The 15,835-nt window shown below is 43.3% G+C and overlaps 1 protein-coding gene across 1 annotated transcript in view; it reads left to right on the forward strand.

The window, feature by feature from the left end:
* hydin (HYDIN axonemal central pair apparatus protein) overlaps window positions 1-15,835 on the forward strand; it is a 905,740-nt gene that overhangs the window by 633,707 nt on the left and 256,198 nt on the right. Inside the window, exon 44 of the mRNA XM_043707374.2 lies at window positions 14,762-14,903. Coding sequence (XP_043563309.2) covers window positions 14,762-14,903 — 142 coding nt within the window. The remainder of the gene's footprint in view (window positions 1-14,761; window positions 14,904-15,835) is intronic.

Genomic DNA, 15,835 nt, shown 5'->3' on the forward strand with positions numbered 1-15,835 from the left:
TGACTGACACCAACAGACTCATGCCGGGTCATAATGAGGGCGGCACGGTGGCACAGTGGTTAGCACTGCTGCCTCACAGCGCCAGAGACCCGGGTTCAATTCCCACCTCAGGCGACTGACTGTGTGGAGTTTGCATGTTCTCCCCGTGTCTGCGTGGGTTTCCTCCAGGTGCTCCGGTTTCCTCCCACAGTCACAAAGATGTGCAGGTCAGGTGAATTGGCCATGCTAAATTGCCCGTAGTGTTAGGTAAGGGGTAAATGTAGGGGTATGGGTGGGTTAGGCTTCGGCGGGTCGGTGTGGACTTGTTGGGCCGAAGGGCCTGTTTCCACACTGTAATGTAATGTAATGTAATCTAATCTAAAAAATAATCTCCAGATTACTGCCCAAGCCATGTGCAAATTGGCTTAGGGATTAGAAATTAATAAAGTAAACATGTGGCTAAGGGAGTGTTGTGGGAAAGAGGCGTCCATTTCATGGGGCATTGGCATCAGTTTTGGGACCGGGTGATCTCTACTGATGGGACGGTCTCCACCTGAACCGATCTGGAACCAGTGTTCTAGCGAAAAGGATAAATAGGGTCATCACTAGGACTTGAAACTTGAGAGTCAGGGAGGAAGGGAAAGGGAAAGCGACAGGAAGTATGGTGATAAATGAAAAGTTAAGCAGCAGGTTAGCATGAGGGTTTAAGTTCAAGGCAGACTATGAAAGAAACAAAAAGGAAGGGTAACTCAGGAAATATTTGAGATGTTGTGAATCATGACGGTAAGGAAGTTAGCATAAAGTCACTTTACCTGAATGCTTGTAGCATTCATAACAAGGTTGATGAGTGAATGGCACAAATCATCACAAATGAATATGATTTGGTAGCCATCAGGGAGACATGGTCACAGGATGGTCACGACTGGGAGTTAAATATCCGGGGATACCAGACTATTCGGAAAGACAAACAGGAATGTAAGGAAGATGGTGCAGCTCTGATGTTCAAGGACAATATCAGGGTTGGTGCTGAGGGATGATATAAATTCTATGGAGCATGAGGTTGAATCCATTTGGGTGGAAATTAGGAATTCTAAGAAGAAAACGTCACTGATAGGTGTAGTCAATAGGCCATCAAATAATAATATCACATTGGGACGGGCAATAAACAAGGAAATAATTAATGCCTGTAAAATTGGCACGACAGTTATCATGGGGGATTTTAATCTGACTGTAGATTGGTCGAACCAGCTCAGTCAGGGTAGCCTTGTGGAGGCATTTGGTGAATGTATCCGTGATAGTTTACTTGAACAGCATGCAATGGTACCACTGAGGGAGCAAGCTATCCTCGATCTAGTCCTGGAATAATTAATGACCTCACAATTGGCATGGATGTGTTATAGCTCTTACAGTCTCACGTTATTTGCTATCGGCATTGAAAATGAAAGACCTTAAGGCAACTTTCTTGGTTGCCCTTGTGTTCATAGAACAAAGGACGTAGGCCATTCAAGCCTGCTGCTCCATCATTATGATCAAAGCTGATCACTTCAATGTTTTATCCACACGTTGCCCACATATCCTTTTACTTTATTGGTATTGAGAGGTTTTTCGATCTTTAAACATACTCAGTGACTGAGTTTCTACTCCCCTCTCGGGTAGAGACTTCCAAAGGCTCACCACTCTCTGAGTAAAAGAAAGCTTTTCATCTTGGTCCCAATGGCTTCCCCTTTATTTTGAAGTTATGACCTCTGGTCCTAGATACCCATCCAGAAATAGATACCTATCCACATATCCCTTTAGGTATTATGTTTGTTTAAATGCGATAACCTCTTATTTGTTGAAACTCAAGAGATTGCAGGCCCAGTTTCTACAATTTTTCTTCAAAGAACAGTCCTAACCTTCCTGGAATCAATCTGGTGATCCTCTGATGCACTCCCTCAATGGCAATAATGTTCTTCCTAAAGTAAAGAGACCAAAGCTGTACATGTAGATGTGATCCAACCAAGGTCTGCACAATTGAAGAAAGACTTAGCCACTCTTACACTCAAATCCCCTCACAACATCAGCCTTCCCTTTCTCTGTCTCTGTTCGCTTCAGTAACTTATTGGTAAGGACTTCTATGGCCCTTTGGGCAACATCAGAAGTCACATGACATCAGGTTATAGTCCAACAGGTTCATTTAAAGTCACAAGCTTTCAGAGCGGTGTTCCTTTGTCAGGTGAAGTGGGAAAGGAGCAACTTGCCTGGTTAAAGAGCAGTTCTCCAAAAGCTTGGATTTTAAATAAACCTGTTGGACTAGGACCCGGTGTCATGTGACTTCTGACTTGTCTACCCTAATCCAACACCGGCATCTCCAAAACTTTGAACAACGACACTTTCAAAGTTCTTATCATTTAAGAAATGGTGCAAACATCTATTCCTCAAACCAATGTGAATTATGAAAAGATCAATGAATATGGGGAGAAGGCAGGGAGAATTGGGTTGAGAAACAATCAACCATGATCAAATGGTGGAGCAGTCTCGATGGGTCAATTGGCCTAATTCTGCCCTTAAACCTTGTGCCTTATGGACAGTCTCTCATTTTTCCCACTATATACTCAATCTGTCATGCCCTTCCCCACTCATTAAGTTTGTGAAGCCACTTTGCATCTTGCTCACAGTAGTCACTTCCACTTCGCTTTCTGACATCTACAAACTTGGAAATCACGATTTGGAGATGCCGATGTTGGACTGAGGTGTACAAAGTTAAAAATCACTCAACACCAGGTTATAGTCAAATAGGTTTATTTGGAAGCACTAGCTTTCAGAGTGCTGCTCCTTTTTCAGGTGGTGGAACATTTCTGATGAGGAGCTTATGCTCAAAATATCGACGCTCCTGCTCCTCAGATGCTGCCTGACCGGCTGTGCTTTTCCAGTGCCACACATTTTGACTCTGATCTCCAGCATCTGCAGTCCTCCCTTTCTCCCTGTAAATCCAGAAACTCAGCTAATGTTCTGTGGGACTAGAGTTCGAATTCTACTACAGTAATTGGTGTAAGTTGAATTCAGTAAAAAAAAAAATCTGGAATTAAGAATCTATTGATGAGCATGAAATCATTGTCGATTTTCAGAAAAACCCATCTTGTTCAGCAATGTCCTTCAGGGAAGGAAATCTGTGAGTACATATGACTCCAGGCCCACAACAATGTGGTTGACTCTCAGTTGGCCTCTGAAATGGCCTAGCAAGCCATTCAGTTGTACCACTTGCTACAAAGTCTCAAAGAAATGAAACCAGATGAATTACCTGGCATAACCTGGGTACCGGAAAGGACAAGTTGACTTGTTGACCCTGCAAAGTCCTCCTTACTAACATCTGAGGGCTTGTACCAAATATGGGAGAGCAGTCTCACAGACCAGTCAATCAATAGCCTGAGATCATCATATTCATGGCATTATACCTTACAGATGACGTCCCAGACACTGGCATCACCATCCCTGGATATGTCCTGTTGTACCAGCAGGACAGACCCAACAGAGGATGCAACACATTGGTATACAGTTGGCGGGAGATGACCTGGGAATCCTTAACACTGACTCTGGACCTCATGAAGTCCTGTGGCTTCAGGTTAAGCATGGGCAAGGAAGCCTCCTGCTGATTACCAAGTACCAAGCTCCCTCAGCTGATGAATTGGTACTCCTCCATGTTGAACAGCACTTAGAGGAAGTACTGAGGATCGCAAGGTCACAAAATGTATTCTGGGTGGGGGATTTCAATTATCACTACAACGAGTAGCTCAGCAGTAGTATTACTGATCGAGCTGGTTGTGTCTTAAAGGACATAGCTGCTAGAACTGGTCTGCAGTAACTGGAAAGGGAACCAACAAGTGGGAAAAACATACTTGACCTCATTCTTACCAATCTGCCAGCTGCAGATCCATCTGTCGATGACAGTATCAGTAACAGTGACCATGGCACAGATCTTGTGGAGACAAAGTCCCATCTTCACGTTGAATGTAACCTCCATCATGTTGTGTGACACTATCACTGTGATACATCGGACAGGTAACAAACAGATCCAGCAACTCAAGACTGGGCATCCATGAGGCACTGTGGGTCATCGCCAGCAGCAGAATTGTGCTCCAGCACAACCTGTAACCTCATGGCCCGGCATTTCCACCACTCAACCATTACCATCAAGCCAGGGGATCAACCCTGGTTAAATAGAGAGTGCAGGAGGGCATGCCAGGGGCAGCACCAGGAATGCCTGAAAATCAGCTGTCACCCTGGTGAAGCTACCAAACAGGACTACTTGTGTGCCAAAAAGCTTAAGCAGCAAGTGATAGGCAGAGCTGAGTAATCCCACAACCAACTGATCGGATCTAACCTCTGTAGTCCTGCCACATCAAGTCGTGAATGGTGGTGGACAATTTTAATAACTCACTGGAGGAAGACAAACAAGAGACTGGAAGAACACAGCAAGCCAGGCAGCATCAGGAGGTAGGGAAGTCAACGTTTCAGGTGTAACCCTTCTTCAGGACTATGGGAGAGTGTAAGGGGAGCTGCAGGTAAAGGGTGGTGGTGGGGAGGAGGCAGAGTGGTGAGGTAGGAATAGGTGAACTCAGGAAGAATGAATCCAGTTGGTAGCTGGAAGGAAGGGTTGATCAGAGGAATGGAAGAAAGGGGGAGGGGCTGGAAAAGGAATCGGGGAATGGGAAGGGAGATTATTTGAAATTGGAGAATTCAATGGTGAGACTTTGGGGCTGTAGGCTGCCCCCACAGGTGGAGGATAAGGTTTTGTTCCTGCAATTTGTGATCTGATTCGCTGTGGCAAAGGAGGAGGCTAAGGATGGTCAGAAAGGGAGTGAGAAGGAGAATTTAAATGGGAGGTCAGGCCTGAGATGCTTGGTGAACTATTCCCTAAGTTTACGTTTGGTCTCCCTGATGTAAAGGAGACCACATTGTGAGCACCTGATACAGTAAACTAGGTCAGAGGAGAGGCAGGGGAACCTCTATTTCACCTGGAAGGACTGTTTGGAGTGTTGGATGGAGGTGAGGTGGTGGTGTACTGACAGGATTTGCATATTTTACAGTTGCAGGGAAGGTACCGGGGGTTCAGTGTGGTTGGTGGAGTGAGTGGCACTAATCAAAGACTGATGAAGTCAACGGGTCCTTGTGGAAGGCAGGGAGGAGTAGGGACGGGAAGACGTTTTTGGTGGGGTCTAATTGGAGTAGGTGGAAGTGTTTAAGGATGATATGTTGGGATGTGGAGACTAGTAGGATGGTAGTTGCAGACAAGGGAGACCCTGTCTTTATTGCATTTGGAGAAGGGGGGAAGGTTTAAAGCAGTAGAGCAGGAAATGGAGGAGGTGTAGCAAAGGGCTGTCTGGATGACAGAGGTGGGGGGGGGGGGGGGGGGAAGGGGAGGGGAAGTACATTATTCAAAATAGATGAACATCTGGGATGCTTGGGAATGGAATGTCTCATCATCCGGAAGAGGAAGCTCTCCAAATATCCCCATCTTCAATGACGGAAGAGCCCAGCACATCAGTGCAAAAGATAAATCTGAAGCATTCACAGCCAGAAGTGCTGAGTGGATGATTCATCTCGGCTCCTCAATTATAAATACCAGTCTTAAGCCAATTCGATTCACTCTGCATGATATCAAGAAATGGTTGTACTCCAAAACTTTTCGCTGCCCCTCTCGCCAAACACTTCCAGTACAACAACAACACGCATCTACCCGACAATTGCCCAGGTATGTCCCATACTTAAAAAGCAGGACAAATTCAATTACTGTCCCACCAAACCACTCTCCATCAGTAAGGTGATAGAAGGTGGCATCAACAGTGCTATTAAGCAGTACCTGTTCAGCAATAACCTGCTCAGTGATGCCCCGCTTGGATTCCCCGAGTGCCACTCAGCTCCTGACCTCATTGTAGCCTTGGATTAAAACGTGGGTAAAAGAGCTGAATTCCAGAGGGGAGGTGAGAGTGACAGCCCTTGATGTCAAAGCTGCATCTGATGGAGTGTGGCATCAAGCAGTCCTAGAAAAATTGGAATCAGTGGGTTTCAGGGAGAAACCTCATTAGTGGTTGGAATCATATCTGACACATGGGAAAATGGTCATGGTTGTTGGAGGTCAGTAATCTCAACTCCAGGACATCTGTGCAGGAGTTCCTTAGGGTAGTGTCCATCTTCAGCTGCTTCATTAGTGACCTTCTCTCCATCATAAGGTCAGAAATGGGGATGTTGCTGATGATTGCACACTTCACAGCTCAGATTCTGAAGCAGCCCGTGTTCAAATGTAACAAGGTTTGGACAATATCCAAGATTGGGGTGACAAGTGGCAAGTAACAATTGTGTCACTCAACTGGCATGCAATGACCGTCAACAATTAGTGACAACCTAACCACTGATTCTTGACATTCAATGGTGTTACCATCCCTGAATCCCCCACTTTCAACATCCCGAGGGTTCTCATTGACCAGAAACTCAAGGACTCACTACATAAACATAGTAGTTACAAGAGCAGAGGCTCAGAATACTGTAGCAAGTAATTTACCTCCTCATTCCCCAAAGCCTGCCCATTGTCTACAAGGCACAAGTCAGGTGTGATTAAATACTCCCCACTTGCCTGGACGGGTGCAGCTCCAATAACACTCAAGAAATTTGACACCATTTGGGACAAAACAGCTGCTTGCTTTGCACTACCCCCCACAAGCATTCACTCCACATTGACATTCAGTAGCAGCAGGGTGTACTATCTTGAAGATGCACTGCAAAAGTTCACCACAGATCCTCAGACAGCATCTTCTAAATATACAACCACTTCCATCTAAGACAAGGGCAGCAGATACATGGCAATACCACCACCTGCAAGTTCCCCTTCCTTCATTGTCGCTAGGTCAAAATGCTGCAATTCCCTCCCGAGTGGCATTGTGGGTCAACCCACAGAAGGTGGACTGCAGTGGTTCAAGAAAGCAGCTCACCACTGCCTTCTCAAGGGCAATTAGGGATGGGCATTAAATGATGGCCAGACAGCAATGCCCACACCCAACAAATGGGTAAAAAATTAATCTTCAGCTTCAGACATTTCTTGCATGTTCCCCAGTTGAAACAGACTCAAATTAACATGGTATTTCTCTGCTATTACTCTATTCCCTATTATGTATTTTCTGCTCTGCCTGTAATGAATCCACATTTGGCTAAACCAATTGTTTCCTTTCTCCGTCTCTTTGGAAGCTTGTACAGTCTTTCTTTTGTGTTTCTTGCCAGTTTTTCATTAGTAACCTCTTCTCCCTTTCTTTATCAGTTTCTTGCTTCCCTTTTTCTTTTTTATTGTATTCACATGTGGGACTTGGGCATCACTGGGTGACCAGAATTTGTTACCCACAACTATTTGCTGTTGAGAAGGTAGTGGTGAGCTGCTCCATAAATGGCTGCAGTCCACATGCTATAGGAAGACCTGCAGTGCCTTAGGGAGGGAATTCCAGGATTTTGAACCCAGCAACAGTGAAGGAATGGTGATATATTTCCAAGTCAGGTTGGTGAGTGGCTTGGAGGGGAACTTGCAGGTGGTGGTGTTCCCATGTATCTATTGCTTTTGTCCTTCTAGTTGGAAGTGGTTGTGGGTTTGGAAGCTGCTGCCTAACAGTGCCAGGGACCCGGGTACGATTCCATACCCAGGCGACTGTCTGTGTGGAGTTTGTGCATTCTACCCATGTCTGCGTGGGTTTCCTCCGGGTGCTCCAGTTTCCTCCCGCAGTCCAAAGATGGGCATGTTAGGTGAATTGGCCATGCTAAATTGCCCATAGCGTTCAGGGATTTGTAAGCTAAGTGCATTAGTCAGGGGAAATGTAGAGTATTAGGGGTAGAGGAATAGGTCTGGTTGGGATACTCTTCAGAGGGACTTGTTGGGCCAAATAGCTTGTTTCCACAATGTAGGGATTCTATGAATTTCTTCAGTGCTCCTTGTAGATTGAGCAATGGTTATGCAGAGAGTGGATGCGTGTGGGTGGAGTGCCAATTCAGTGGACCGCTTTGTCCTGGATGGTATCAGTCTTCTTGAGTACTGTTGGAGATGCACCCATCCAGGCAAGTGGTAAGTATTCCATCATACGCATGACTTGTGTCGATCAACGTTGGACAGGCTTTGTATTCCCAGCCTTTGACTTGCTCATGCAGCCACCATGTTTATGTGATAAGTCTGGTTGAGTTTCTGTTTGATGGTAACCTCCGGGATGTTGACAGTTGGGGATTCAGTAATGGTAAAACCATCGAATATCAAGGGGTGGTCATCAGATTTCCTTTTATATTGGAGATGTTCATTACTTAGTATTTGTGTGGCATGAATGGTACTTGCCACTTGTCAGTCTGGATCTTGCTACATTTGGATATGAATTGCTTAAGTATCTCAGTAGTTGTGAATGGCACTGAACCTTGTGCAATCATTATAGAATATCCTTATTTCTGACCTTATAGTGGTGGGAAGGTCATTGATGAAACAGCTGAAGATGTGTGGGCCTAGGACAGTATCCTGAGGAACTCTTCCAAAGATGTTCTGGAGTTGAGATGACTGACCTCCAACAACCAGAACTATATTCTTTTTTGCCAGCTATGACTCAAACCAGCAGAGAGTTTGCACCTTGATGCCCATCAATTCCAGCTTTGCTAGGTCTCCTTTATGCCACACTCAAATGAATGTGGCCTTGATGTCAAGGGCTGTCACTCTCCGCTTACCTCTGGAATTTAACACTTTTGTCCATGTTTGAACCAAAGCTGTAATGAGGTCAGGAGTCATGTTGACCCTGGCAGAACCCAAACTTGGCCTCACTGAGCAGGTTATTGCTGAACAAGTGCTGCTTGATAGCATTGTTAATGATATATTCCATCACTTTATTAATGATTTGAGAGTAGACTGATAAGGCAGTAATTGGCAGAGTTGAATTTGTCATTTTTTTGTGCACAGGGCATAGCTAGACAATTTTCCATATTGTCGGGTAGATGCCAGCGTTGTAACTGTACTGGAGCAAGAAGTTCTGGAGCACAAGTCTTCAGTAACATTGCTACAATATTGTCAGGGCCTATAACCTTTGCAATATCAGCGCTTCTTGATATCACATGAAGTGAATAAAATTTGCTGAAGACTATAGTGCTGGGGACACTAGAGGAGGCTGAGATGGACCACTCACTTGGCACGTCTGCCTGAAGATTGCTGTGAGTACTTCAGCTTTATCTTTTGCACTTATGTGGTCTCCTCCCTCATGAGGATGGGGGTTGTTATGGACTAGACCAGACTGATCACCCCACCCCGCAAAAAAACATTGCGAGGAGAAAGCTTAGACCCTAACTTTCATATTTATTTAAAGGGTTGCACCTGAAACATTGACTTGCCCAGCTCCTGATGCTGCCTGGCTTGCTGTGTTTGTCCAGCCTCCTGCTTGTTTACCATATTTATTTAAAGGTGCTGCCTTCCAGATGTGATTTGAATGATCCACCACCAAGCTTTAATCGAAACACACTTCATTCTTGCAACACAGTTAAAATGCAAAAGAAGAAGAATTGAATTAACTTTAACTCCATTGGAATATTTAACAAGATAATGTATTATTTAACCACTAATGGTCAACTGTTCCAATATAGGCACCGTCTCATAAACACATCTTTGGCAAAAATGCAATTCAGCAGAACAGTTTGATTCTCATGTGCTGTGACTCTCCAGTCCAGAAGAAGGAAACAATCTGTCCCTTTTTGATTTTTAAGAGGAAGCCTTGCTGTCTAACACTTCAGGGTAAAAACAAGGACTGTAGATGCTAGAAACCAGAGTCTAGATTAGAGTGGTGCTGGAAAAGCACAGCAGGCCAGGCAGTATCCAAGGAGCAAGAAAATCGACGTTTCGGGCAAAAGTCCTTCATGAGGAATAGAGGCAGGGTGTCTCTCCACTCTGCAGGCACCCTCCCTCTATTCCTGATGAAGGGCTTTTGCCCGAAACATCGATTTTCCTGCTCCTCGGATGCTGCCTGACCTGCTGTGCTTGTCTAACACTTCAGTCTAGCAGCTGGGAACTCAAGCTTTTCACTCAGCAGTCAGCAGAAACCCTCTCAACTAACTGAAAGTAGAACTGAAAGCCTTCCAGAACCTGTGTGAACCCTGACCCTGCCCACTCATGATCCTTTTATCTCATTAAAAAAAACGCCCAGGAAGAACTCAATTGTCTGTCTGAGGGAGACATTTTGGCAGCACTGTGTCAATACCCCATTACAAGAGAAACTGCACAGAACTAACTCCCCTTTTAAATAAATAGTCCCATCACAGGGATATTTATGGAATTTCCTCCTCCACCTTGAGAGAGAACGTAGTTTCATTTCCACCACCATTCGCGACTGGATATGGCAAGACTGCAGAGCTTAGATCTGATCTCTTGGTTGTGGGATTGCTCAGCTGTATCTATCACTTGCTGTTTATGCTGTTTTGCAAGTAGTCCTGTTTGATAGCTTCACCACATTGACACCACGTTTTTAAATATACCTGGTGCTGCTCCTGGCATGCCCTTCTGCACCCCACATTGAAAGAGGGTTGATCCTTTGGCTTGATGGTAACAGTTGAGTGAGGAATATGTTGGGCCATGAGGTTGCAGATTGTGCTGGAAGACAATTCTGATGTTGTTGATGGCCCATAGCACCCCGTGGATGCCCAGTCTTGAGTTGCTAGATCTGTTTGAAGTCTGCTCCATTTAGCATGGTGATAATGCCGCACAACATGATGGAGCGATTTTCAATGTGAAGACAGGATTTTTCAGTGGTCATTGTTACTGATGCTGTCATAGACAGATGCATCTGCAGCTGGCAGATTGGCAAGGATAAGGTCAAGTATGTTTTTCTCCTCTTGTTGGTTCCACCACAGGTCTGATCTGGTAGCTATGTCCCTTAGGACCTGACCAGTTCGAAAAGTAGTACTGCTGCCGAGCTACTGTTGGAGGTTGACATTGAAATCCCCCAACCAGAATATATTTTGCGTCCTTGCCATCTGCAGTTTTTCCTCTAGGTGTTGTTTAACATGGTGGAGTACTGATTCATCAGCCAAGGGAGGACGGTACATTATAATTAGGAGGTTTCCTTGCCCACGTTTAACCTGAAGCCACAGGACTTTGTGAGGTCCAGAGTCAATTTTGAGGATTCCAAGGGCAACTCCCTCCTGACTGTATGCTACTGCACCACCACCTCTGCTGTGTCTGTCCTGCCGGTAGGACAGGACATATCCTGGGATAGTGGTGTCTGGGACAGTGTCTGTAAGGTATGATTCCATAAATATGACTATGTTAGGCTGTTGCTTGACTAGTCTGTGAGACAGCTGTCCCAGTTTTGGCATTAACCCCAGATGTTAGTAAGGACTTTGTAGGGTCGACAGGCTATTTTGGTCTCTTTCAGTGTCTACGTTGATGCTGAGTGGTCTGCACAATTTTTGTTGAGACTTTTTAGTGACTGTTACAACTGAATGGCTTGCTAGGCTATTTCAGAGGGCAGTTGAGAGTCAACCACATTGCTGGATCTGGAGTCACACATCGGCCACACCAGGTGAAGATGGCTATTTTCCTTCCCTGAAGGACAATAGTGAGCCAGCTGGATTTTTCTGACAGTCAATAATGGTTTCATAGTCTTCAGTAGATTCTTGATTTCAAACAGTTTTTTGTTGAATTCAAATTCCGTAGAAGGATTTGAACCTGCTTCCCCAGAACATTAGCTGAATTTCTGGATTGATAGTCTAGCCATAATATCACTAGGCCATCACCTTCCCTTTAATGACCTTGAACGTCGTCCTAAAGCTTAGAGTGTTCTCTGTTTTTTGCCACCTTATAGGCCATTTATTTTAATCTCATATAATGTTTAACTTGCCTTGTTAGCCAGAGTTGACTGAAGAATTTTGGGTTCTTCTTTAGAGCCTGAAAGAAGCATAAGTTTGTTGGAAACTACTATAATAATTGTTTCATGATTATGCATTGCTGATGTACCATTATACCTTTTCATATATTTTCCCAAAACACAACAGCCACTTAACTGCTCATACCTTAATAAGTTCCTTTGTTCAAACGTGGTTCTCTGGCATATGATTGAACTACCTTACTTTCAAACAAAATGTAAAATTCCATCATATTATGATCACTCATTCCTAAATATTGTTTTCCAAAAATACTCTTAACTCCTTTTTGTTACATAATAATAGATACAAATAGCCTGCTTTTTAATCATTTCCTCAACATACAGCTGTAGAAAACATGTCATGCCCCCCACACTACTGTTGCTATTTAGTGACCGACAAACAATTCCTACCAATGTTTATTGCTCCTTTCTGTTTCTTAGCTCTGCCCAAAAAGATTTAACAGTTTAATAAATCAAAAAAACTGGATGTCAGAGATCTGAAATGACAACATTTAAGAGGCATTTGGATGGGTATATGAATAGGAAGGGTTTGGAGGGTTATGGGCCGGGTGCTGGTAGGTGGAACTAGATTGGGTTGGGATATCTGGTCGGCATGGACAGGTTGGACCAAAGGGTCTGAAAACATAAAAAAAAAATAGAAATTGCTGACAAAACTGGAGGTAGTTCTAATGAAGAATCACCTGACTCAAAACATTAACTTTGCTTTCTTCCCACAAAGTAAGTTTCTCCACCAAAGTCTGTTTTTGCTTCAGATTCAACATTGTGTTCTTCTGATTTAGGATCCTGCCCTACTAATGTACTGATTCCATTTCTTACTATTAGTGCAACTCCACCTCTTTTTCTTTTTGCCTATCCTTCCAAAATGTTGACTGTCCTCCAAAATTGGGTTCCCAGCCTTGGTCACCCTGCTGCCATGTTTTTGTAACATCAACTAGATGCTACCCATTTACGTCTATTTCTATTCTTCAATAATCTACCTTATTGTGAATGCTATTTCTATTCATGCAAAGTGCCCTTAACTTTGTCTTTTTGGATATTAATCCATATTGTAATCTTAATGGATGCTCACCTGCTTTCTAATTTTGTTTACCACTTTCTATTTCTCGTTACCAGCTTCACTTCCTTCCAGTTTGAGCTACCATTCAGGGGTCCATGTGTTGACAAGCTTGTTTAAACACTTCCTATTAGCAGTTGCAAATCTCCCTGCCAGGATATTAGTCTCAGCCCTGTTAATGTGACCCATCCAGTTTGTACAGTTCCCAGCTGCCCTCAGAAATCTGATGCCCTCCATGCCACACCAGTTCTCCAGCCATGTGTTCAATCAATCAGTTTCCCTATTCCTGTACTCACTGGCACATGACACTTGGAGTAATCCTGAGATTACTGCTTTTGAAGTTCTGCTTCTTTATTTCCTTTCGAACTCCCTAAAATGTGCTTTGAGAAATCCATCCCTCTTTCTACTTGTGTCATTGGAATAGCTTCAATAAGTTTCTTTCCCACAAAATAGTTGAAAGAAATCCTCAATGTAATTCAAGTGACTAAAATATGAGCATTTTTATGATTTTCATCGGCAGTGGAAGGATGGCCTGGAGAGGGGGGGCAATGGCCGAGTGGTCTTATGGCTGGACTGATAACCCAGAGAGCCAGGTAATGTCAGTGGACTTGGGTTCAAATCCCACCCTGACAGATGGTAGGATTTCAATTCAGTAAAAATCTTGAATTAAGAGTCTAATGATGACTATGAAACCATTGTCAGGAAAACCCATCTGGTTCACTCATGTCCTTTAGGGGAGGAAACTGCTCTCCTTACCTGGTCTGGCCGACATTTGACTCCAGACCAAGAGCAATGTGGTTGCCTCTTAATTGCCTTCTGGGCAATTAGGAATGGGCAATGAATTTTGGCTGAGCCAATGACTCTCACATCCTGTGAATGATCAAAGAAAAGAAACTATATCAGTCAGTTAACTAGCAACAACTGGAGTCTGATTAAACCTAATTCCCATGTGGTGTGTGTACTTGAGAATGCAGGGAAAAATGCTTGAGCATGGGATACTTCTGATAATCATGCTTAGAATCTACAGGACTGTTTATTCCTACAGAGGTTGAAAGTATTTGACAATTGATGATTGTGCATTGACATATTAATGCACAATTAATATTGGGAAGAGTAATCTCACTGTTGTCTGATTTCCTTTTCTTCTGCTGCCTATTTTCTCTTCACGTTTACTGGTAAAAGTGTTATCCTTGTCATTACTGCTCCATGTACACAATTATTCTAATACCTCGTCCAAAAGACCCTTAATTATACTTGAAACAAGATAGTAATTGCTGCTGGGAGGCATCTTACCCAAGCCCTGATTCTATCCTCACCTTACTCAATACCTGTAAATGTAGCCTTCCTCTGGGATAGCTGCACTTTGATAAAGAAGAGGAGAAAGTGAGGACTGCAGATGCTGGAGATCAGAGCTGAAAATGTGTTGCTGGAAAAATGCAGCAGGTCAGGCAGCATCCAAGGAGCAGGAGAATTGACGTTTCGGGCATGAGCCCTTCTTCAGGAGAGGAACCTTGGATGGCTTTAAAGTATGATATTGAAGTTAATAAACTGGCCTCTGATTCAACTAAGAACTGCTAATTTAGAACAACGAATATTATTGACACTTTGGTTGTACCTGTCTGAATTGCTAAGCTCCTGATGGTGTATTTTTATAGTTCCTCTGTAAATACCTATTCTTCAATATTAAATTGGCTATAAGAATATAAGTTGGTGTAGTCGATCAACAGGAAGAATGTAATGAGATACAGAATTTAATATAGAATTCAAATCTTAAATTACACTATAAATGCCTTGTTTTTCCAAAACCAAATTATAGAGAAAAAATTGAAGGAGAAAGAAAAGGAGGAGAGGATTTATCTGCAAGAGTTGAGTGAAGAAGACTATGAGGCTCTGTCAGAGGAAGCAAAAGCGGAGTTTGACCTGAAACGCGCTTCTTTATTCAAAGCACGCAGGGAAAAGTAAGTGATCAAACCATCTTGTCAGTTATTGGGTCAGAATCTCAGGTACACTCATTGCTCCTACAAAGAAAGGTGTAGCAACAGAAGTAGGTGATAGACCTATGGAGCCTGTTGCGTTTGATTTAATCATGACTGATATATACATTGACTCTATATTCCCAAATATTTCTGTATCCTTTCATGGTCTCAGCTAACAAAAATCTATTATTCTCAGCTTCTAAATTTCAAGTTGAACTTGCTTCGACAGCTTGTTGGGAGAGAGAAGTCTAGATTTATATTAACCTTTGTGTGAAGAATTACTCTGCGACATAATTTAGTTACACGGTATTAAGGATCTAGACCTGAATATTACATCTGACACTCATCTGAGACCTGGGAGATCTTGGCATAATTTCAGAATTTGCAGATGACCCAAAACATGGAAGTATTGTGAACAGTGATGAGGCTAATGAGTCTACTTCAAGAGGACATAGTCTGGTGGAATAGGCTTGCACATGGCAGATGCAGGAAAGTGAGATTTTGAGAGGAGGCCTGAGGAAACAGTATGTAAAAAGGATATGATATGAAAAGGTGTGTGGTAAAAGAATGTGCGTAATCATTGAAAGTGGCTAAGTTGAGAAAGCAGGATTCCTGGCTTCATAAATAGAGGCATAAGGTACAAAATCAAACAAGGTGTGGTGAATGTTTATAAACCACTGGTTCAGCCACAACTCAAATATTGTGTCTAAATATGGGCACCACACTAGAGGAAGGATATGAAAGCTTTAGGTTCATGAAAGATTTATTAAAATAATTGCAGATATGCAAGACTTAAGTTTTTTGGATACGATGGAGAATTTACGTTTGCGTGAAGGAGAGAAGATGGAGAGAGAATTTGATAAAACTCTTAAAATCAAGGGGACGGAATAGACAAGTAGGGAGAAACCGATCCT

Source organism: Chiloscyllium plagiosum, unplaced genomic scaffold, assembly GCF_037043375.1.
Source record: "Chiloscyllium plagiosum isolate Xiang-an unplaced genomic scaffold, Cpla_swu_hap1 HiC_scaffold_17, whole genome shotgun sequence".
Classification (NCBI taxonomy): Eukaryota; Metazoa; Chordata; class Chondrichthyes; order Orectolobiformes; family Hemiscylliidae; genus Chiloscyllium; species Chiloscyllium plagiosum.